Source organism: Ammodytes marinus (assembly GCF_949987685.1).
Source record: "Ammodytes marinus genome assembly, chromosome: 21".
In the NCBI taxonomy this organism is placed as follows: domain Eukaryota; kingdom Metazoa; phylum Chordata; class Actinopteri; order Uranoscopiformes; family Ammodytidae; genus Ammodytes; species Ammodytes marinus.
In genome coordinates, this window is record NC_137225.1 from 12908289 (window position 1) to 12934064 (window position 25776).

General features: G+C 41.6%; 1 protein-coding gene across 1 annotated transcript in view; it reads right to left on the bottom strand.

The window, feature by feature from the left end:
- ntng1a (netrin g1a) overlaps positions 1 to 25776 on the bottom strand; it is a gene marked incomplete at both ends in the record, with an annotated part of 78682 nt that overhangs the window by 24074 nt on the left and 28832 nt on the right. The window contains 2 exons of the mRNA XM_080050184.1: positions 3038 to 3210; positions 23320 to 23963. Of these exons, the coding sequence (XP_079906310.1) occupies positions 3038 to 3210; positions 23320 to 23963 (817 nt within the window). The remainder of the gene's footprint in view (positions 1 to 3037; positions 3211 to 23319; positions 23964 to 25776) is intronic.

Consider the following 25776-nt stretch of genomic DNA (forward strand, 5'->3'; position numbering starts at 1 on the left):
TGCATTTTTTGATTTCCTATTCCGGAGGGACAGCCTTGCATTCTTATAGATTTCTCACAGCGTTATTACATTATGGATTTTCCACCCCCTCCAAGACAAAGTATAATAATGCACTTTATACTAAGACTGTTTTTCATCACTCGCAGGGCTAAGGGAGTGCGTACGTGTCCTTGTGCGGTAGTTATGAATGTGTGTGTGTGTGTGTGAATGCTTTGGAAGTGGAGCGTGCATGGAGGACTAGACGAGCACCTGTGTGTGTGTGTGTGTGTGTGTGTGTGTGTGTGTGTGTGTGTGTATGTGACCATTTTTAATAAAGTGCTGTCAATCTGGCCAGTGGGAATGGCCATTTCACAAACCCTCCCTCAGTCTCATAACACAGATCCTCTCCGAGGGGAGAATAAGTCATCAGCCGGTGGCCCAGAGTCCGCCAGCGCTGTCGAGAATATAGGCAGAAATCACAGCGGATGCAATAAGGAGACGGGGCAGTATACAACTCTGGCTTTCAAATAAATGCCAGCCAACACTCCAACGTATAGCACTCCCGCTCATCCCTTTGCGGTTTTCGCTGATGTATGGAAGGCAAAACCGGCCACTATGGATGCTGCACTCCCACCATATAGTAAGGAGAGGGTAAAACGAATGGGACTGTTTTTATGTTTAATATGAAATGCTGTATCCACTCAAAACTCCAACATATATTGTTTAGTTCATTCATTTATTCACTGACAACTTATTTGCCCCCTAGTGGTTATTAGTGTTGTGGTGTGTGTTAAAGAGTGAACCTTTGAAAAAAAGAGGAAATGGAGATCATAATATTTCCATACTTTTGCAAGGCTTGTCAAAGGCTTTGCAGTCTTGTTTCTCAGCATGCCCAGGAGTGCTACCAGGAGTCAGATTCAGGTGAACACAGTTGCTCGTTTCAACTTGATGAAAGCCAACTGCTCGTGAGTATAGGTTCCCATTGATGAGATTCAAACATTAGCATAAACGGCCCTATACCCGGTCAGATTAGGGTTTCACTCTGTTTAACAACAGGTTTTATTCACAAGAGAGTCATAAGAGTAAAGACAACAGTGCAGCACTTCAAGGCAATGACATCATATTCTGAGGTGTCATTTGTTAATGGACCTCAAAACTATTAGAAAATATGAATGAATATAATTCAGTCGCATGTAGCTACTTGGGAAAACAAATCTGTTCAAAGGGAGTGATTGTTTCATAAGGCTTTCAGTCTCATTCGGTTAAACAATCCGACATCTACAAAGGTTCACATCTGAGCCTCAGTTGGATAGAAAGTAGTTGGCCCACTTTCTTCAGCTTGTGCAGGAGTAAACACATGGTTCTATCTTACATTACATCATTGCAGCTGCAGCTGGGGAACCTTAATCATTCACTGAAATACATTTGCCTTGTATTAGATTATTAATTTTGTTGCATTTCATATTTATATCATATTTGTTGTACTAATTTTGCATGTGGTATTAAATAGAGTATATGATATCTATCTCTCTGTTTATCCATCTATCTGAGTACATCAAAGCTTGTCCCTAAACAGGCACTTAAAAGCAATAATGTGGCAAAATAATGCAGTCTGCTGCTAATTCGAATAAATGGATCAGACATTGGCCACTTTAGTAGCAAATAGGTGTGCTACGCTAGATGTATTGTCGCCCAGAGATAGACATGCTGCATTGTTACTGTATGTACAACATTTTGTCTGTGCATACCTTTCTTTCATGAAAAAGACCTTGTTGTTAAAGAGTGGATGCCATAAGCTTGCCGGTAGGTTTTTCTAAATCATTTGTTGTTTCCACCAGGAGTGAAAGAAATGCAGGACGTAGCCACTCATACCGCACGTCTGAATTCAACTAAAGAAATGATTTACGTTGATTTTCAGTTTTGAGAACCTTGAACAAGAAAGCAGCACAAAAAGACATACTAATAGTTTAAACTTGGAAATATGTTGAAGTCCCATGGAGAAATCCATATTTTTCATGCAAGGACTTACATTTATTCGTCTCCTCTTTTCCTTCCCTTTTCCGCCTTATACCTGGGCATTGCTTAAGAAATCTACACAATCTACTAGTTACTTCCTCCGTTCCATACAGGAATAATTCAATAAATAACATGGAATAGAAAGGTAAGGTGAAGCGAACCCCTGACGCTGCACACACAGGTTCACATTCTGTCATGGTGCTGACTTGCTGTCGTGGGTGTTTTTGGGATGGGAAGACGGTAACAAAGAGTGAAGTCAGACATTGGGCATCTGCTCATGTAACTGTTGCTTACACTTGTGTTGACACGTGGTTCAGTTACACATAGAAGCCTTGTGCACCTGCTGTGTGTGCCGTATATACTGTCTGTCCAACAAGTCAATCAAAGTCTTTGTCCTAGTTTTGGATATATTTAGTAGTGGTGTGTGATTTCACTGTAACCTGCCAACACGGGCAATTCTGAGATTGCAATTGAAGATTGTATGGTGGATTTGTTCAGTCTAGCTACTTTCTCATGTCAAAATATCCCTATTTCACCAGCCCAGTCACATCTTGTTTCATAGATCAAAGAAGAGGATCCAGTTCACACACTACCAATGATGCTTTCGAGTCACTTTCTTTAGCTAAATGACATTCTAGTCTTCGTTTTTGGAAACATTTGTTTCCTTTTCTCCCCACTGTCTTTTTCTCGTCTGTCTTTTATCTCTTTGGAACATGTTTAATTGCTTCACTTTACTTTGAAACCCTCACAACTCAATATCTCACCATTAACGCAGCCACTGTCAGAACACTGAGATGACACGGAGGATACCGCTAATTGGGATTCAACTTCTATCATATCATTTGCTTTTGTTGTTTTCGATTCAAATTTTAAAGGAGGAAATCTCCACGATTGCGTTCGGCATGTACCCCTATGTAACTTGTATCCCTATCTATAAAACCTATTGCTAACACACCTGCTCTGTCATGTGTGACCCATCCTTTTAATTACTACGTGTGTGTGCAATGAGTGTGTTTGCGTGTGTGTGTGTGCGTGTACTCACATGTATTAGCCGTGCCCTTAGGGATAGGCAGGTAGGAGCCGGCGCTCCACACTCTGCCCTGGTAGTTCTTCTTACAGCGGCCACAGTCGGGCCCGGTGGTGTTGTGTTCACACTCGCAGCCCAACTTCTCTTTGTCGAAGACACAGCTGTTGGCGTGAAGGTTGCACTTGCACCTGTCAGAGAGAGGGAAGGATGGGTGGGGAAGGGGTGTGGGGGGGAGGGGTTGGTTTGAAGGATTTGAAAGAGGAAAACCACGTCAACATGAGTGAATTTCTCCGGCTGTGAATAATATATATATATATAAAAAAAAAACAGGCAGCTTTCATTTTTGTTGGACAACACTGCTGAAGGGCAGCGCGTCCTTGACTAGCGGCGGTATTTGGAACACAGTCAGAACGAGGCTACAACGGTCGCTTCTTGGTTCTTCAAGAGGAGCTAGTTCAAAAGGAGGCAGGTGAACACAAACGGCATTGCTATTTTCTCCCTTTTTTCCTCACCCTCACTTGGAGAAGGTAGCTCAGTTTTAATTGTTCCGTGGAGAATGCATAATTGTAGTGAGGTGACAGTGGATGGGGGCGAGGGAGAGAGGGGGACAAAGGGCTGCTGAGGAAAACAAGCCAAGTTAAATTGTGGAACTAGCGCTGGTAGAATGGCAGAATGGAAGGCGATATATGGCTCATAGTCTGCCAGAGGGGGCAGCGTTGGAGCAACAGCATGGCTAACATTCGCCGTGACAAATTAATATGAGATGAGATCTCGGAAGCATATTTTCAATTTGGAGAGAGAGAGAAAGAGATTGTGTGTGAGAGAGAGAGAGAGAGAGAGAAAGAGAGAGAGAGAGAGAGAGAGAGAGAGAGAGAGAGAGGCTCCCTTAAGGTGCAGTAAATCCTCACGTGCGGCTCTGCTCACCAGAACCTTCTGGTGGACCAGGACTGCAAAAATGTGACTTCCAACAGGCATGACTCATAGTAGATGAATAGAACTCTTGCTTCGATTGTTTATTTCAGGAGAAATTTCTGACAAAAAGGCACTATTCGAGCCTTTTGAAAATGCCCTTTTATTCAGCCGTTTATTCACCCACAGTTGAAAGGCATCTTTCTTTTTACTCCTATGACAGAGAGAGAGAGAGAGAGCAAGAGAGAGATAGAGCGAAAGAGAGAGAGAGAGAGAAAGAGATGGAGGGAAAGGTGTTGAGGAGGGAGAATGGACAGAATGGCCCTACCAGCATCTTATTGAGACACTCCGGTGACAGATGGCCTCTTTCACCCTGCCCATTCTGTTTCATCACAGCTTAACTTGATCCTGGAATAAATATAACGATTTGGAGGAGAAGCAGAGTCTTAAATCACTCACCGGTCCTTGACCCCAATTCTCCCTCTATCTGCTAGTTGCCCCAATTTCCAGCTGTAAGAGCTCTGTGCTGACTGGGGTTGCGTTCAAAATCTAACATGTACAACTTTTGTCTGTTTTGGCTCATTTGAAATTATACAAAGCAAAAAAAAATCATTTTTAATCTACAAATGCAGAATTTGAAGTAAGTAAGTAAACTCATGAAATATAAGGTGTACGGATACATTTCTTTATCAGCATTTCATATTGTGTTGCTCATCTCACTTTCAGGTTTAAGCTACAGGAGGGAATGGAAATGATGCTACTAAGGACTGCATTGTTTTCTGCCTTCTAAGCCAACAAGAAGCAGCTCACATATAAGATAATCTTCTGAGTTTTATTTTCCAACCTTGGTCACAATTGTTGAAAGCTGGCCCTAATGGATCCGATAAGGGATTTGATTAAACGGCATCCACTTCACTCCAAACACCTTTCCTTGACAGCATAACATTTAGGTAAGTAAAGGAGAAAACAATTATGCAGACTGACTTATTTATTTTCCCCCCTATGTGATGGCATTTCGCTGACATCCTTTTATTGCCTAATCAAGGTCCTGAGGTCCAACACATTGCAGGAGAATCCTGTTACGACACACGGCCACTCTTTAAAGAACTCAATTTCTGTGACTTTGAAACACTGGATAAATCTTAAGCGACTGTCATAACATGGAGGCAACACTGAGACACAGTGCAGTTGGTTGAGAGTCCATTAGTGGCTAAAACGAGCAAGGATCAGGATCGAGTCCTTCACAGGCCTCGTCAATGTACTTTATTGTACCTCTCTCTTGTTAAAGTGTGTGTGTGTGTGTGTGTGTGTGTGTGTGTGTGTGTGTGTGTGTGTGTGTGTGTGTGTGTGTGTGTGCGTGTGTGTGTGCATGTGTGTGTGTGTGTGTGTGCGTGCGTGTGTGTGTGTGTGTGTGTGTAAGTGTTTGTGTGTGTGTAAGGATAGTGAGGAGGGGAGTGGATGTGGTGTGAAACGACTTCACGCGGGACTCCTTCACGGTTTAACCTTCCAGCTTCTTTTAACCTCGCCCAACATTTTAATCAGGATCCAGAAATTATAGCGCCGTCGGCATAACGACGGAGGCCGCCAGTGAGGCCCCCGAGGGTCTCATACCCGGCGGTGCTGTTTGCTGTTGTGCCAATCAGCAGTTAATATGGATATACAGAGGCAGAATCCTACACCGCTGCATCCTGCAAACCAACAGCTACAGCTATGTAAACGTACATTTAAGAGCATTTTTAAAAGCACATTTCCTCCAGGGTTCCCAATGTTGTGTTTTCAATTCCTATCGGGCGGGCTTTGCTTTGTAATAGCTCTGTGGCTTCTTGTCTCCTCCTTACTCCCCCCCCCCTGTCTTAATATCACTTTCTTTGTATCTGCTCTGCTTTATGCACCTGCTAGCGTGTCATTTTTAACTCAGCTCCACTATCTCCTATATTAATAAATATGCATGGAGCTTAGGCATCTTTGTTTCTGTGTGGTTCTGTCAAAGGGATATTGCTTCAGGCATTGTTGAGTGTGCCAGACACCGCCAGTGAGCTAAAGGTCCTGATATGTATTCATAAAATTACCCATGAGGATATGAGCTTAAATTGCTACACTGGCAGAAGAAAAAAAAAAAAAAAAAAAAAAAAAACCTCGACTGAAGTTTTGGTTCCATTTTGTCTGCGAGGAAGCAGCAAACACATTCTTTTATCTGACAAGAGTTTAAAGTTCCCCTTGAAATGTGGGGGACATGAGATATTGTCGGGCGCAAATTTATTATTTTGCTTTATCCTGGTGGAAATGCGAGCTCAGCCGCCCGTTGAGACTTAGCTTACCTGGGGCTGTGTGTCTATGACCTCTGCAGTAATGGGATTCTGATTGACACCACGGGTGCAGACAACATATTGCGCCTTCCCCACCGATGATGCCAGCTTCAACAAACAAAAACAAAGCAACCCAATGCCCTGTGTCTAGGAAAGAAAGGAACCCCTTTCCCTTCTATCACTTCAGCCATTATCTGCATGATTCCGTTCAGACAAGTTAAGAGAACATTACTCCATTTTGCTCATTGTGGTTTCAAAGGCAAAAGTATCTGCCAGTAATTAATAGCAATTACCCATAATCCAAGCCTACAACATCCCCCCCGTACAAAGCTGCTGATCCCAGCAAATTGAGCCGACTCAACTCAACATGGCCCTTAAGTGGGTTAACTAAGTGAAGCAATTAAATTTCAATCTAACGCCCAGGTGTTTTCATAGGCGAGCCAATTGGGTGAAACACTCGGTTATTAATCAGCTTTTTTTCAGCCCGTGTCTGCATATAGTATCTGCTGTAAATTAGTGACAACACACCAGGGGTTGCGAGGGGCGGGCAGTGGGGTTTGGGGAAGTGGCGGGAGGCGGGCGCTTTCTGAGAACACTCTGGCTTAATTATGTGTGATTAAAATGAAATAGGAACACAGGAGTGGCTGTTAAAAAGGCCTTGAGGTGTGTGTGTGTGTGTGTGTGTGTGAGGGTTATTGTGCAACCCACACACAGAATGAAATTTACTGTACAATATATCTGTCCCACATGATCTCCTCAAACACCCCCCACCCGTCTGTAGCAATAGCAATATCCACTACACTTTTCCTCCATCACGCGTTGTCTTAAGTCAGCTCAGTCTTCCTGTGTTACCTGCTAATTGTCTCATGTACCTCTTTCCCCTCCTGCCTGCAATGCATTGTGGGAAGTGGAAGGAGTGAGATCTTAGCAGCAGCTCTCCTGAGATGGACTTCAGCCCCAGACATCCCCCTAATTACATCCTTCTGCTATCCCTCCTCACTAGAAAGTGGGCAGTTACAGAGACGTGGAGGCTGTGGGGGAAACAAATCATTTCAGCAGATTCTCAGCATTATTCCCCACTTAAATGGACATTCTTGGTATAACTTGTTGGGATGCGAAAATGAAAACAGAGCTACTATTATAGACCTTTTGCAAATGGTTGCAGAACTGCAGAAAAAAGGGAAACGGGTGAGAAAAAAAACAGTTTCTGGTGATTCCTGGGTTCAATCAGAGGCTATGTCTGAACACAAACACACAGGAACGATACAGTCGGCACAACCTGTTTTTAGCTACAGCTAGCGTACAGATAATAAATCGGCTGTTTGGGGTCCGAATGAATACAACAGTCAAATGTGCGTGAATATTGGCAAGACAGAAAATGTCCTTTGCATTCTGCGTGAACACACAATTGCAGTTTGATGTCAGTATGCCCAAACAAAGCTCTTTTACTCAGGTGAATATACACTGGCTGACAGAAAGAGTGTTTAGAATTCTCCAGCAATTGTTGATTGGGTTTTGTGGTCCGGCGTTGCTGTTTGTAATTGCTGAACTAACGATAGAAACATTTATTTGAAGCCAAATAAAAAACACAAAAGATCACTTAGAGCAGCCGGGCTGTGCATGTGCAGAATGTGTGTTTTTTTTTTTTTTTTTCATTAACAGGTGCATGGTCAGTCCTGTCATGTTCAGTACCAGTAGTATTATTTATTCATTATGTTGGCGAGCAGAGAGAGAGAGAGAGAGAGAGAGAGAGAGAGAGAGAGAGAGAGAGAGAGAGAGAGAGATGCTGGAGGAGCCAATGAAATGCCTCCATGCAGAGGGAGTTAAGTATCTGCTGAAGAGTTGCACTGCCTAGCTTTGCTCATATTTACAACAGTAATATATTGGAGAAGTGATATGTTTAAATAGCCAATTAAGCCTTGCTGTGGCACACACAGTTAGTGACCCAGCTGCTGAACTTTGGAAGCTAGCTTAAACAATTGCAGCGCTCTCAATTATTTTAATGGTTGTTTGGGTGACCTGAAGAGTTCTCCTTTGTGTTGAATGTTCCTCTCAAAATAATTCATTATGAAAAAAATAAATAAATAAAAATAACAACATCTTGCAAATCCAAAATGCATGAAAATAATTAATCTCTCTTACCCTTCTACTGTATAACCAGTAAAACAATGCCAACACAACAGTACAATTCCATTTTGAGTTCAGTTCATCTAAGGCAGTGGTTCTCAATTATTTTCTGTCATGCCCCCCCCCCTAGGGGACAGACATTTTTTCGCGCCCCCCCTAAATTGAAATACTATTGAGAACCTGCCAATATTTATTTATTTATCTGTACAAAACCACTATATGAGTTTCTGGCACGAGCATTCTGTATACAATCACCTTATTATCAAATTAGATACCAAAAATTAGCTGAGATAAATTCTGCAGCAAAAAAATTCAAAGTTCAGTTTATTAGCTCAATTTGTAACATTTAAACAAGACTGCTCAGTCTGTGTGAATCTCAGGACAGAGAAACAAGAGCAAATGATTCACTGAGGTTTGCATTTCATTCAAAAAATGTTAAACTGTAAACATAGTTAAGGTGGTGTTTTTTTTTATTATTATAGGCCAATAGGCCGTCTGTGATGCAATAACCAATAATTCATTAATGTTATTATTAGCCTACTTGCTTGATTTCTTTTTAAATAGCCTACAGAGACATTTGGAGACACATCTGGACATTTATTTACTGCAAATCGCGGCCTTTCGCGCGGATATGACCATACACAAGCACACATCGTGCTTGCTAGCACTTCTGACAACTCACGGCGCACCCCACCATTTGAGAAGCACTGATCTAAGGTTCCCTCCATTGAAGGCAATGTGTCGCCCTCGATCCGTCCGGGCCATCCATCTATCCAGTCCTCAGCATTACTAATGTATGGAGTTGGACATGCTATCCAAGCAGGAGTCAATCAAGAGGTCTTTACCGCCTGTGACGTGCCAGACCAGCTCAATACAATCGACATGCTGGGCCTCACTGATACTGCTCTCAGCTAAAGACTATTGGCTGAAGACACAAAAAAAAAGAAAAAAAAGAAGCAGTGTGGAGTAGTGAGAGAGCTCCATCACTGTGGGAGGTTGGTGCAGATTCAAGGCGAGGCCAGGTGGCGGAGTGATATTAAGTGATTTTGTCATTTCATAAGTGACGTCACTGATTGGAGCCCTTAAAGGAAGTAGCTCCCCGAAAATCCTGTGACATTGATCGGTTTGGGTCTAGTCCACAAATTGCGAGAGGTGACTCTGCATTTGACCTCCTTTTGTTTGTGTTTGTGTGTGTGTGTGTGTGTGTGTGTGTGTGTATGTGTGTGGGAGGGGGGGGGGTGTAGGGGTTTGTGTGTGTGAGTGTTTTAGAAAAGAAAGAGAGAGCGTGAATAGCACATTTGCCTCATCTACAGCTACGTCCTACTAAATTGTAACCTAACATTTTTGCAAATTAGGTATCCATTTTTTAATTAGTATCATAAATCAATTTAAGTTAATTTCAGACACACAGGTCCATATCAGTATAAACAATATATAAAAAACAACAACAACACCACAGAGAAAAAAGTTATATTCAAGTTCATAAATCAAAAGTGATTAAAACTCATAAAGATATGTGTTACAATGTTTTCAAAAATAATAAGTGTAACTTACGTCACTTTGTGTGGGGTCAGTTAAGGCCAATATAATTACTTTTTTGAATCAGTTAATCGACACGTAAATGTGCACATACAATCTATGTATTTAACAATTGTACAACACAAGGAAGAGTGTGTGTTATGTTAGTAGTAGTGGTTTCAGTACTTTTGTAACTATTTGTATGGCAGGCAATCTCCGGGAAGAGCAGTGACATCACATAACATCAAGTGAACAGCAGGAAATAATAGGGAAATTATAAAGCCACTGCTTCTTAATGGCCGTCTGAAATCTTGTTGCTAATGTCCCCACCCATTAAACTCTGGCAGCCCGTTTCCTTGTTACATAATCCCCATGTCTGGGAACAGACATCTCCCATGGCTACGCCCTACAAAGGCCAGAATCTGAAACCAGGGTGGGAACCAAAGAGCAGGTGTAATTACAGAAAATGTTGGCAGTTTCCCAGCTAGCGGACGGGCTAAGTCCTAGCGTCTCTTTTTTCCCTTTCAAACACCAGGCGAGGGTCATCATTAGTATAGCTCATGTGGTAATGTGGTGTTCTCCGGAAAGAAGAGCGCCTGATAGACCAGAGGGGGCAATGTTTCCACTTCATTAAATGGGAGGCTGCATGGAATCCTGGTGATGAAATGCAAAAGGAGAATGTAAGCGAGATGTAAAGGCGCTTGAAGGAGGGAATGAGGGGGTGTATGGGAGAAAAAAGAGAGAGATTTGTATGTGTATTTATTTACATTTTGGCAATAGGTTTCGTATTAGTGCACATTATGATTCCATTTCAGGTCTTTGAATTGTGGCTGCTTCTAAGGCAGAAATGTATGTATAACGGAGGGCATTCATACAGTATGTATACCCCCAAAATCAGGGAGAAGAAAATGGTAATTTATACAAACGGTCTCTGAAACTGATTTATTTGTTGCAGATTGACCATTGCAGCCGGGGAAATGTATCTGTGATTTACCATCGGGGGAAAAGCAGGTGCAAATCGTGTGCGGCACAGATCATTTACCAAGCAACCGCAGAATAAGACAGTCGGAGGAAAGACTTGTTATATATTAAATAGAGAGAGAAAGAAAAAGTAAGATTATAAAAAAACTATTGGTATCATCATTTCAGTACCAGCAACCTTACAAAGCAAAGTATCTAGAGGGCAGAAACAGAGCATATTGCAGCAAAATGAAAGGCCCACACTAAGGAGCTGTCCGTTCAGCACCACAGGCCACAACACAAGCCAACAAACTAACTAACAATGCATTTACATTATACAATTGCTGTTTTTATTATAGGATTTATTTTTAAGTGGAGGATAAAGCCCTTGAGAAGCACACTCTTGCTTTCAAAGCCTAATGAGTATAAATAACATATTCAGTATGTACCAAACTTTTGAGCAGTGCCGCTAAAAATGGCATTAGCAGGTTTTTTCTGTTCAAATGCTTATTGAAGGTGTACAATCTACCACATTGAGTTGTTTCATTGGGCAGAGAGAAAGATAGAGGGACAAATTACAAAGTAACAGTGCCTCCTCATCATCAATTCAATTCATCATTCAGCTTCAGTACCGATTACATTGAGATTTAAAAAAAATGTTTACAGGAGCTGTCCGTTCAGCACCACAAAACAGGCCAAATGACCAGTAAAGCTTCTTCTTAATTTGAGGAAGGCTTTTTATTTTTAAATTTTTTTACATGTAATTGTATTTTAAACAATGATCTCTTTGTGAAGTGCTACCAATACACATTTATCTGGAAATATAATGCCCTATAAATATGCAACAACTACAAAAAAAAGAGAAAGAATACAGAAAGTATTGAATACAATGTCCGTCTGTCAGCCTTCCAAAAATGATTTAATAATCGTTTATTTTTTTCAAACCACCAGACCCTCCAATCACCCACCATCTCAGTCAACAGCCAACATCAGCCCTCAGTCATCGTGCTCCAGTAAGTTACTATACATTACCGGGCTAAAGGAGCAAAGGTCTGGAAAGTACAATCCGGTGGCACTTTTTCTTTGTTGGATTGTTATCCTTCTCCTCTTTTGTCGGCTGCAGCTCTATTGTGTGCTCCTGTTCTGCTTGAAGGCTAAAGCACCGTCGGATGGCCATACATAATGAGCGCCTGCGTTCCTTGTCCTCGTTATAAGATATCTGGCTCAGAATCGTTTTTCATGACTCAACGATCCCATTATCAAGCCCTTTTTTATTCATCACTCCCTGTCGACTTCGGATCAGAATCAAATATCTCGCTTGGGGGGTTTACCACACCAGCGCAGTCACTGTGTGTGTGTGTTTGTTTGTATATTTGTCTGCTGCACAAGAGGTGTATTAGACACCAGAAGAAGTACGATGACACTTCTCCGTCTGTTAGAATCACTGTATGTGCATCAACTTGTGAGGAGGAAATACTGCCATATGGTGTTTACTTCACTGATGACTCTCTCCTCTCATGTTACCCGTGCCGATATGGTTAGCTGGCTGGGATGTCTGACTGAAGAGTTGGTGGTTGACATTTTTTTTTTTTGGTATTTCTCATGATGTGCTGAATAACAACATTTTCTGTGGTATTTATCACTACACCCCTGACAAGTAGTCATGTTAGCCATTGTCAATCTAAAATGGGAATTATAGTGGCTGGCTTTACTGTTTGGGAAAAGATGAATGACTACAGTGAATCACAAGTCTTGGATGGGGAACATACAGTATAAATGTTGAAAGACAGATGTGCTACAAACCTATCTACCACCCTAAGCTCAGCGACCTCACTGTCCCTCTCCCAACAACGAGAGGACATTTTTTATTGTGTGTTAGCAATGGACATAAGCAGTTGTGGAATTGTCCAATTTGAGATTAATATCATCAGCTGAAACCGAAGGACGCCTACATTTAAGTACAACGGGTTTGGCTCCCAGTCATATCTGTATTCATCATAACATAAATTCATATCACAATGAAATCTAAATACTATTATATTCATAATAGTTAGAATAGGATTGTTTTTTTTTAAATCATCCTTATTGTGCTTTTCAAATTAAAACATTCCACGTATTTAGAAGCTTGCATATAATAAATTATATGAATGTACAGTAAAATATAGAACCAGGTATATCTGAATGTGATCGGAGTGTTTTATGTTTTTTCCAGAAGGCATTGACTATGCAAGTGTTGCCAGAATCTCTCCCAGTGACTGAATCATGGGTGAGGTGGTGGGGGCTGCGAGCGAAGGAGAGGTCAATGAGGAGATTAGTCATGAAACCCTGACAGGAGGGCCCATTATGAGGGCGGCTGGATCCCACAAAGACGGGGAGGAAGACACGATGAAAAAGGCCTCTCCATTAATAAAATGGGTCACACCATGAATGTTGAATGTGCTCCGTCGGCAGTGAGGATGAGAGTGAAATGCTTTGGCTGGTTTCTGTGCCCAATACCCCCTTTTGGGCACAAAAGAGGAAAATCTGGCTATGCTTACTTAAAAAAATAAATAAAAAGGCTTTGTGAGAAATCATATTGTAAAATGGATCATTGTACACACTGAGATTGTCAAGCGTTTAATGTAACTCCATGGTAAACACTTAGTAATTCTTTTTTGTTATGTATTTGAATGTATGGATCATAAAAGGATCAAAGATGCTGCCAACAGTCTGTGTGTGTGTGTGTGTATTTGTGTGTAGGTGTGTGCATGTGTGTGTACACTAGGATTTTAGATTGAATTCTTGCTGAACTAGATTTGGATTTATGGAATAGAATATGGGATAGATATTGCCTGGAGGATTCGGAAGCAGACACACACACACACACACACACACACACACACACACACACACACACACACACACGCGGCACAAGAGCTCACGTACACACATACAACTAGCCTTGGTTGTGGAAATAGTAATACTGTATACAATACATCCACACGATCCATACAGTATACCAGTGAGGCATGGTTTGTCTGGTCATGTGGGGCTCATCAGCAGTGCAGTCTTCCAGCCCAAGACATAGATCCAATTGTAAGTCAATGCTGGCAACTTAAAATGGTGAACCTATTGGGAGAGGAGTGTACACAATATAAAATCTGCATTGTCATTTAGCCCTCAATAAGGAAACCAGTGGATCAAGTGGAAGTGTAAACTTTAGCTTCTGAACTGAGAAATGAATGTCGTCCTCTGCTCCACTGATAACATCTTAAAGTCACTTGTAGCCCTGCTCCTCATATCTCTGGCCTCGGTCGATTCCACCAGTCTGTGATAAATAGTAAGGGCTTGGCTTGTGCAGCTTCTGTGGGTTCAATGACGGTGACATGGTGGCTTATCATTTGATTTTATTTGTACATAAAGCTTTCAGTGTATTTGATTTTATCTCACAACTGTGTTCTCCTGTGTCGTTTACACTATTGCCATGGTTTTAATATTTGCTGTCAATAGGAAATACAGACATCAGTTTTTAGCTTTTAGTATGAGAAAGCAACCTGAAACATGAAATAATTTATTTTATGTGAAATTGGACCAACCCTGTTGGATTTTATACCACTATTAAGCAATCTCCCCATTTGATATGGTAAACATCCCTGCTGCTGGTTTTCACGCTATCCATGTACAAATAAGCAAAGCACGCGCAAAGTCAACATGTTTTTTTTAGAACTCAAGGACATCTCACATGATTGTCTTTGCAAAGGGGCAGATCAGCAAACAGAGACTAAGCAGCCAAAATCCATCCTTCCTTTCATCCTGCCATTTGTATGTGAGAGTGATGGGCAGCGTTGGGAGAAACATTGGTCTCAAAAGGACATCAAGAAGATAGTCTGTGTTTGGAAAAAGGTGATGTATACATGGAAATAGCCCAGGACTTAAAAGAGACTTACATTCACCTTCTAAAAGTGCTACTCAGACAGATGCCCTTTAAGTCTGAGAATAAAGTTGTTGTTGGTTGAGACAAAACACACTGGAAATTCAAACAAGTGAAGTCATGTCTCTTTTTCTTTTCCTAACCGCAGCTATACTCAGAAAATTGCATAACGTGTTTTCATTGTCACAAAGAACACTTCATTTTCTGAATAGCGGGCCTTGGATCCACGTATTTTTTTCTTAACTTTTCTTACCACATAGTACTTGGTTTGAATGCTCCTCATATAATAGTTTTCAGCCGAGACATCTATATGAATCCGAGCTTGCACAGACCTGAAAGTTACATAATGCACGTTCACAACGTATGTTTGACAAATGGCGCTATTTTTTAATATCTTCAAAGCAATGTGTGTGTCTCTTAATAATGAGCTGTTGTTCCTGGGTGAGCGTATCCCATGACAAAGGCATTAAGAAAAACTATATAAAAATAGCATTCTTTGCACTGATGTTCTTGTTTGCTGTCACATGCAATATATGATAATTTCAGTTTCAGAAATTATTTAGCACCTAGCAATACAATCAGGCACGTCAGTTATACTATTTGCCATGGTATTATCTTGGTTAAGAAAATGAATTAATTTATCTATTTCTCTTAAGATAAACTTCAATATATGTGTTGTTTATGCCCTCATTTTGAATGTGTATATTTCAGTGGCTCAGGAGCTAGAGTGGGCTGTCAGTGTGTGAGTGGGCCTGTGAATAAGTGTATGATGGGCTAATTGTAAAAAGCTTGGGATAAAAGCGCTATATAAATGCAGTTCAACAAGAAAGTGTGCTTGCTAATGGCCTCTTTAATTTAAGAAAATACATTTGTGCAACGTACAGGAACGGATTGAGAGTTCATTATGTCACATGACATTACGGGCTGAACAGCAATAGCACAAAGTTTAGAAAGTAAGTGGACCATACCATCTTAACCTTGCAGAGCTGATTCCTAAAAGAAAAAACACCCCAAAACTTGTGATATGTTTTGAATGTGCAGAAAGTTTTGAACAATACAGGAGTTTACATACCTGAAATCAATACAGAATGCCTGAGAGCCTTACAAGTATATATTCCATTACATTGGTGTCACCAGTAACCTGAATGTGGTCTTTTATTTCGCACAAATAAAAAACACATTTCCACCAGGAATTAATATAGAAAAGGATCAAATTGGTGCATACAAGTTCACCAGAATGAAGGAAATGAAGTGTTTGAAGCTTACAATGTTCTAATGTCATCTGGCTAGCATGCTCACCATCGCAACGCTAACATGCTGATGTTAGGTCAGCTTGTGAGCATGATTATGTATAGCTATTGGCATACAAAAAAAAAGGAAAGTTGCTTGTGAAGGGAATGTTATCAGTAATGCTTGTATTGGTCCATAAACTACAAGAGTGGACTAATCGAAATGTTGACCTGCTGACATGTCAATGGATAAAAGTGATCCAAAATGGTGGACCGGGTCACAGAGCCACGCTGCTGGCTTGGCTAAACATGGTAATGAGAGCTTATTAAGCAAATGAACCATGGCTTGATTGACAGAAAAAAGACATCAGAGCGCAGACTATTTTTGTCCTACCATCCAGGAATATGCCCCATTTTTCTTTTGTTGCCATATAGGATGTGGTGACGACGGTCTGATTTTGCCAGCAGCAATATGCAGATGACTGTGCACAGGCAGCTGTGGCCTCTAGATATGATGCACTGTGCACCGCGCTCTGCTGCTGCCAACGCCTCGCACATCATATTCTGCCTCCGCCTATCGCATTTCTCAAATCCGCCTTCTACCATATTCTTTCCCTTTTTACCTTCACGGTTCGCATGTGTATTGCTCGGGGAGGATTTTGCAGATGGGAATATCCAATTAATTGGATAGGGTAGCCAGCTTCTATATTAATACCTCCGCACATGGAAACACACCCACTACAGCTGGCTCTAGATGGGCACATGTTTGACTAAATGACTGTGATTGGTTAAATGCTCAACACAAGCAAACTACTGGAAAAAAAATGGTACAATATTGTTTTTCATTATCTACAAAAACAAGCATTTAAAAAGGTGAGAAGTCAAACCAGGCCATGCACAAGGACAAGATAAAGGACTGCAGGTGACTTTGTGTGGAAACATGTTTAAACTATGCAAGGACAGATGCAACAAATACATCATATTAGTATTTATTTCACTTTTTCTCTTTGCCAACCTTTGCATGTGCTTCTCTGCAGCTGTGGTTGGTCCAAGAAAAAAAGATGATCTGTTTTCTGAATCCCTTGCTCAGAGATGCAGCTGAGGAAGCGATTGACTGGTTAATTGAATTATGTCACTGACAAGTACATGCAAGGAGATAATGTGAGGTCAAGTGTCAAAAATCAAAAGCAGCCAGGTGGGACACTGATGGTAGTCAGTCTCTTGAGGTAACCACAAACAGTAAAAAGAAAAGAATAAGACTGTTTCAGTTGCAAACTTAGATGTGATCAGTTAATAAACCATCCTATACACTTTTTTTCCCGGTGAACCCAAGAGTAAAATGTAGTGAGGCAGCTCACAGCTTTGAACTGAAGCGACTCAAAACAGCCGCAACACAGTTAACTGCTATCAGTAGAATATAAAGTAATAAAAAATAACCATAATAAAGACGATTTTAAGTAGGCTATTAGTGCTGTTTGTGCTAAACTGAAGTTGTTGAAAGTAGTTACTCTAGCAATGGCCTAAAGTGCAATTCTGAAATTGAGTATATACATTTTAATGTTTTATACATTTGTTGTATAACCCCCCCTATCTTTTTTTTGACTACATTTGTGTGTAATTGTTAGCCTGGTCCTACCAGACCATCTTACTTTATTTTGTTTGTACAGAAGGTTTGGAATCGCTCAATTGACAAACGTAAACTCACTTGAAGGCGGGTATCTGTTGAAGTTTAAAACTATTGGATCTGCCCAGTGCCAAACTCAAAGTCAATAAAAGCACAATTCAAAGCCCAAAAAGGTCAAATTATCCAATATTGCCCAAAAGACTAGTACAACATTTTCTTCTTCTTTCCTATTCCTGTTATTGTTTTCATCCTGGTCCCCTATATTTATTCTTGTGACCCTTTGGATACGTAGGTTGGGAGAGCAGCATAATGTATCTAAACATTTTGAAACTAGCTTCATTTGAGGAGCTACAGCAGTAAATGCTATTTATGCATTGAAACATTAATATTCTGAACCTATTAATGTTTTGCAGTGCCGTTTAGGCAGATCAAGTTCCTCCACTCCAATACAATTGCAGATAATACTGTTATTGGAGCGTGAGAAGGATAATGCATACATCAACTTAAAATGTAATGGGGGTTTTCTTCATTGTGATATTGCTATTGCTAAGTAAAGAATTTAAGTTATTCTTCCACTAGTGCTAACAGGTTAGTTGATAAACAATCTGTTGCATTGCTTTACTGCCCAAAGTGATATTACTTTATGGCACAATGGTCAGGGTTGTAATGGCCTGAAAATGGCAGTGTCATCTATGAATGAGCTGGGACAGTATATGGAGACAGTGGCAGTGTGGAAAGCAAAGTGACAGCTTGATAAATGGAGGCAGAATTAACTGATTGCCAACCACTTTACAGCGCTGGCCTTTGAGTGGTACCCACATCACTCCTGTATCTCCTCTTTGATGAGTCAGCCTGGATGCTCCACTTCCATTCCCATTATTCTACCATAAATATGACAGAGGCATACATTAGACTAACAGCCTGGCTGACATTTGAAATACCTCACTTAACTCATTTTTGCTGGACAAACAATAGGCTGTGGGTCATTTGATTACAGCTATAAAACTAACATGTGGCGTGGACGTTAACAGATGGTCTGGAACAAGCGCTCGATCCGTCCCACAAACACGGCATTCTCTTAGTCAGACAATGACTAATGCAGACTGCTGATTAGAAGAAAAAAAAGAGAGGCAGAAATGCAGAGTGAGCACAACGGAAGGCAAATAGATGCTCATGGTGGCAGGGAGAGAGAGAGAGTGAGACAGGGAGAGAGAGAGAGAGAGAATAAGGAGGGTAGACAAGTGGAATGACTTATTCAAGAGGGAAGTGGGCAGGAAGAAACATGAAATTAGCACAAATAGATTATCTGTCGACTACAGGCAGGCCTAAGAGCACGGCAAGCACTGTGGAGGGATGAAGGAGAGAGAGAGAGAGAGAGAGAGAGAGAGAGAGAGAGAGAGAGAGAGAGAGAGAGGGAAAAAGGAGATTGACTTCTTGTTTGTTCCTCCCTTAGGGGAGATCCAATAGAGCCATCACTCATCAAATTGCTGATCTGTAGTTGAAACAGCTGTATCCAAAGCACACATGCACTGAACTATACGGCAATTAGAATGCACCAATAATTTGACCCGCGGACCGTGGGGGAGATGAACCGTCTAGACGTGTACATCCGTTGTATTTTTGTGTGCCCGAGATGAAAGCTTTGCGTCATTATACTTTTTCGCTATTTTTGGGTTGTGCTTGTCTGTACCAATGATATAAAATAGTGTTGGGAATGCTTAAACTAAAAATGTTTTGGGTGGGAGCGGGGGGGACATTTGATATTTGCTTCCTTTTTGGAAGGGTTGGATAAGAAGATCGATAGCACTCTGATGTCTTTATGCAGCTAGCCTGGCTCTGTGAAAAGGTGAACAAAAAATCCTCAAAAGTTCACTAATTGACAAATTACAACTGTGTGCAAAAACCAAAGAGTATGAACAACAATACCCCAATGATTGCACTCTCATAACACTGTCAAACTAAAGATGGACGGTCGAAAACTGATGCAGCACAACAAATATAAAACCTTGTTTTCCCCCATACATTATGTTACGTCTCAAAACCTGAGGTCTGCATCGTCTGAATTGCAACTTGACCACTAATAGCATCACTGATAGCATCAAGCGTCAAATAGAGATGAGGATCAGGCCACGTCTAACTACACACCTCAATATATTTCCTTTTTCATTTAGTTTTTAAAGACATAAGCTTTAACTGATAAAGATTGAACTTGAGGTAATTTATCAGATTTGACCTCAGGGAGCCCCAAAAGTCTTTTATACAGTTACATTATAACTGAAGACCTGTACACAGCCATTGATGTGCATAATCAGTTTCAGCTTTGATAAATGGAATCCTGGAGTTTAAATTGTCCCTGTGTACCCTAAAAGGAAAATGTAAAAAAAAAAAATCTGTTAATAGTTGCCTATGAATTCAACGGTTGCTCCAGGTGGTTAGTATAAGATAAATGACAAGAGTCTGAATATTAAAACTAAATGATTAATAACTACAGTATATAGCAATGGTCTTGTTTTCACTGTTGGTCTCGTTTGCTGTTAGACATAATTCATGTCCAAAAATAGTCAATTCCCAAGCATCATTTTAAATCACCAGAGAAAAAGTGAGACATGTTCATAAACATTTTTGAAGTTACTTGTAGGAGGTTTAATATCCAAATGATTATTTCAGGAGTTGTAACTTGCCAAAAATGTACTGCATGTGAGCTGAACCAAAGCAGACCCGGGGAGAATTAAAAACCACAAAAAACGAGATGTCGGGCTTTATCTTAAGAGTGTGAATTCACGGACACGGAACAGGACTATGATTTTATCAGGCTGACGGGGATTCTTGACCAGATGCATAATACAATAACATATCTACCAATTCCAGTGCATTACCTGGTTACCCTGAAGGCAAAGTGTCTGGGACCTTCTCTGAAACTTCACACTGACGCGGGGGTATATTGGGGGAAAATAAACTTTTCTTTTCCCTATCTTCTTCGGCTTTCCGTAGGTAAAACAGGATAGAAACAAATGCGGTTCATGATAAGACGCATACATTATAATTATTCACTGAATGCAGAAAACAGGTTTGGAACTAATAGCACGTCTGTTGCCATACTGGAATGTTATTTAAAACTTTGGCCTATATAAATAATGAATGCCCTGGTAAAATTTCGGCAATTTAAAAAAACATGAGGGTGGCATGATAAAGAAAAGTAGTGCCAAATATCTCACCTCCACTTCTTGCTCTTAGGGATATTTTTTTGGGTGTTGCGGTGGGTGATGTTTTTCTCGGGTACTTGGTTGGTGTTTATCCCCTTGAGAGTTGGTACAGAAATGGAATGGTGCTGAGTCTTTCTACATAATTCAAAGCAGGGACCCAGAGCCCCTTCAGAGACAAGTCTACTCTGCACAGGAGAAATAGAGCGAGACATGTAGCAGGGGGGACAAAGCCCGAAACAGAGAGAAACAGAGAGCCAGAAAGAGAGATCCTTTAGCTTGAATCTTCAAGCTTTAATTACATTTTATTGATCACAGGCGGGAGGGAGGAAGAGGGGGGGGGGGGGGATGGGGGGAAGAGGGGCAGAGAGTTGGCCAAACTGCAGGCTGCAGCTACTGTAAAGCATGTAAAATGGAGAAACTAGAGCAATTATACCAATGTCATACAGTAGATAATGAGAAAATCCCTCCGAACTCGCCACACTTTCTCTCTCCATATATCCATATAGCAAGGCTGATACAATAAAATATAGAGGGTGTCAAATTCATTTAAGTCATGGGGCAGTTTGTATTGTTCACTTTCATTTCACAGCTCCCCGCTTGGTTGGATTTGAAATTCTTTGCATCGATTTTTTTTCCTCCTCAGCGCCTTTGGTTTGGGTCTTTCCTTGTAATCAGCGATAATAGAATGGTCACGCATGACAGTTCTGGCTTCCACGTAACAACTTTCTTCAACTGGCTACATGTTACAGATGCAAAAATGTCCACTTAATTCTGCTTCTCTGCGTCCCTTTCTATTGTTTCTAGATTGCCCTACTTCGGCGAAGAGCTTAGGTTCCTTTCTTTGTTTCTCACACTGTTGTGGCAACTACAGTGCCGCGTCTCCACATCCCCTCTCACTCCTGATCTAGGCTGGATGGCAACACAGTCCAGCCCAGTGAAATATGCCAGACTCAACCTCACTGCCCCTGCAAAATCGCTCCCGCCGAGTTCTCGCAGAACAGTATTCTGGGGGTTAAGGAGCTTATGTCTAGTATAGGACGCATGGAGAAAGGGGCTGAGCAGTGATTCGCCATGGGAGGGGGAAAAGGAGAGTGAAGCCTCTCTGTGTTGAGTGTATCTCATTATGGCTGAACTGTGCGCTACCTTTGGTAAACAGTGGGGGAACATTTCTCAGGCGGGCGTCGTTCTAAAAGCAGCGAGCTGGTAAATGACAACGGCCCAATGGCGCATGGCCATTGCTCAAATCTACAGCCCCACAGGGATGTATGAGTTCGGTCATGATTAGTTAGATGGAATAAATAATCTGCCCTGATGACAGCCCCCTTCATTTCAGCGGGTGCTGAATGGGCGCCTTAACCAACTCTTTTGTGTTTGTAAATTCCCTCAAGTTATTTTTTGTTGAATAACCTTCTCTATCATAAGAAAAGTCAGATATTCAATTTCTGAGTGAGGCATTCATTATCATAGCCCCTTTGTGCTCAAGGGTACCTGACCATTTACAGTGTGTTAGAGCAAAAGGTAGTATAGCCGTACTCCATTTTCTTGGCATATTGAGGAAATCAGCAAATTAGAGATCCAGTCAATAGCTTAAAGGCATTAGACAAAATGTATGTAATTGACGTCATAGTGCGACATGATAATGACAACAACAGTCTGGCAGTATGACTCCTACACTATGAACTGTTGTGATGTTCAGCCACTGCAAGCTTCTCATGTGTGTAAAGCAAAACAAGAGTAATTAAATCTTCCTCCTTTTTACCCCTACAAGCATATTCACATCTGTTAAATTGAAAAAGCACACAGTGTAAAACAGATCCACTTAAGTATATGCCCCAGTGACTCTTGTATTAGCATCAAGAAGTGGGAGAAGCTGTTGCCTGCCTTTCCGTAAAAGGTATAATGGTGTCTTGTTTTCATGTTATATGACCCTCTGTGGATAAATCAAACTCTAATTACAATATGCAGTGACCCAACAGCTGAAATGCTGCTTTTACTGTCTTCCACGGGCTAATAGACAGCTGAGTGAATTCGGTATCCAAAATAGAGTGCTTCAGCAGGCCATAAGCAGCCTGGTTAATTAAGACATGCTGACAACTGGTGGACGCTGCACATCAATATGGATCCACGGCCTAATTGGAAAGAATGGTAACGGTAAACACATTTTTCTTCACTATTGGGTAGCTGTACTGTCGCTGCAATACAACCACAAGAAAGACACTGAGGTATCAGCCTATAGAGTGTTTTTTACATTCTCAGTCCTAAATGTGTAACAGTGGGGAATACGTCAACGCGTAGCTCGATTAACCTGATAGGGCACCCCAGGGAAACTTATTTATCAATACTATTGATCTTGCCTAATTTTATTGGTGCAAAAAGTAATAATTGATAAAATTACAAAACCAGTTGACACACCTGGGACTGTTTTTGTGGTCCCTAGGGGTCCGGGGCCCAATTGGTAATCCAATCTAGAGTTGGCTACATGGCATGTGTACAGAAGGATGCAGGTCTTACCTGCCCTGGACTTTGATGTCAGAGATGGCATAGAAGTATCTGGACAGGTTGTTCTCGTCTACCATGGTAGCTCCAGTAGCGGGCCGGAGCAGGCGGATTCTCAGGTCTGTAATGGTAAAGAAGTCCCTCAGGTTCTTGGTAGTGTCCAGTTGTCCATAAAGCGAGGCCATGTTGTGGAGCCGGGGCCCGGCGAACAGCGCAAACCGGTCCTTGATCTCAAAGCGCACTGTCTTATCATACTTCCACACGTAACCTCGCGAGTAGTCCTCAGTGCAGATGATGTCCAGCAGGGTATGCTGAGTCAGATCCTGCACCGTCTTGGGTTCCATGGTGAAGGCATCCAGGCAGTCAGTGGCGTAGAATTGGTAGGGCTGCCAGGTACGTCCATAATCCAGCGACTTCTCTAGGACCATCTGCTCGGGCCGGCCTGATTCAAAGGTGAGCACGATGTCGTCGGTCAGCTCAATGGTCTTGTTCCAAGATAGCGTGATGTTGACCAGGAGGGCCTTCGGGTACTTCTTCCAAGATGTGGACTGCCAGAAGGTTGTGGGGTTACGGCCCTCGATGTCGAACATGAGCTCCGGAGGGTGGGCAAGTTCCTCTGTGGTGGCGTCACATTCGTTATTACACATGTAGGGGTTTTCCTACAGAGAGAGAGAGAGAGAGAGAGAGAGAGTGGAGAAAACAAAATATGTTAGTCTTGCCGATGAATGACAAGAACAAAGTAGGCCATTTTCAGAGTAGATTATGAAGAGACCTCAATGTAAGCATGGTTTTTGCATCACTCATATATCATCATGCTTTAGGAGGGTTATTTAGGAATGTGTCAAGCTCTAAGTTTCACATTAACAAACAATGAATCACAATGAGTGTGTTGTGAAGACTCTAGTATGATGTAGTGTGCAGTCATATGAATATTTAAAGCCACATATTGTCGTGTTGTACATTCATCTTTCAAGAGTCTGGCAAAACATCTGTAAACTTTTAACATTTAGCCTGTTTTCCTTTGCTCTCTAATGTCGGAATCACAAGAGTAGTGTGCGCTATGTGCGAAAGGGCCTGGAGGAACACAAATTCTATTTTTAAATTGATTTAATACATTTTAAAGCGTTGGGAGACTCTTTAAGTGCTATTTTTCCAGTCGGCTCATTGGTCTGCAAGTATCTCTGGGTTGCTCTTAACCCCCTTTGTTCCTCCATGTTGATTAACTAACACTACTGAGTACATTCAAACTTCACCACATTTTCTGGATGATTTAATCATTTTCACCATAGATTCTTCAATAGAGGACATACAGATTTCTATTCTTCCCCCCTTATGTTTAAATTTGACTTGTAGTTTTCGGTTTCATTGCAAACTTTAAATTCATTGCATCCCTTGCTTGAGAGAGGATCTCTCCAAAAAAACATTTGTCTGATTTACCACAAATCATTACCAGGCGGTGTTCTGTCCTTGCTCCCTGGGGGCTCCATCTAGCTGTCACGGGGAGGAGGCACTCCACCAAGAAGGACCTTTCAAGTGCTACAAGCTCCAATTTATCAGGACAAGATAATCCACTACTTGATTAGGTGGGAGAGGTGGCCCTGTGTGTGTGTGTGTGTGTGTGTGTGTGTGTGTGTGTGTGTGTGTGTGTGTGTGTGTGTTTGTGTGTCTGTGTGTGTGTGTGTGTGTGTGTGTGTGTGTGGAAGTGAGGACACAGAAAGAGGAGCAGGCCTGAGACCGTCTAATGAAGCGGTGAGGCAGAGATCGACTAAGTTACGGGGAGAAACAGCTCCATTCGGCTAATAAGCTTCACTAGTTTTTTCCCCTGTCCTCCGAGGCAAGAGGACAAAGAAACAGGGCTCAGTCAGGCCTTCTGACTGTTGGAGGGAGGGAGGGGGGGGGGGGGGTACCCATTAAATATCCTGTCTTGACCATCCCCTACAGGCTTCTCCCAGCACTGGACAGCAGTGGCAAGGAGGATATTGGGATAGAAAGAAGGCAGTGGGAAAATTCCACTTGGGCTTAAGTGTACCGTTTCATGGTGGCAGGTTAGGTGTGCCATTAACTGTAGCATCTGGCACACCGTGTATCCACTGACAAATGTGTAATAAGTCATATATGACAGTTATGCCTGCTTAGGGGGGCGTGGACAGTCTCTAAAAACACACTTGGCATGCATGGCGCTCGACTGTGTAGCTTTGGCTCATTGGAAATGTGCATTTATCGAGGGAGACTTAAAGCTGGTAGTCAATGGTAGGAGGAGAGCTTTGCTTGGAGAACAGGTGTATTAGGAGAGAGAGAAGTACATGTTTCTCTTTTCGCCCCTAATAATTATTGTTAATTATACTGTATTCCTACTGTATTATTCTAATTGAACAACAGTAGACCTATCCCCACCCACAAGCATTTTCTCTTTAAGACTGTGTCCTTATATGACTCAAAATGCACAACACAATATTCTAGTTTTACAACGAG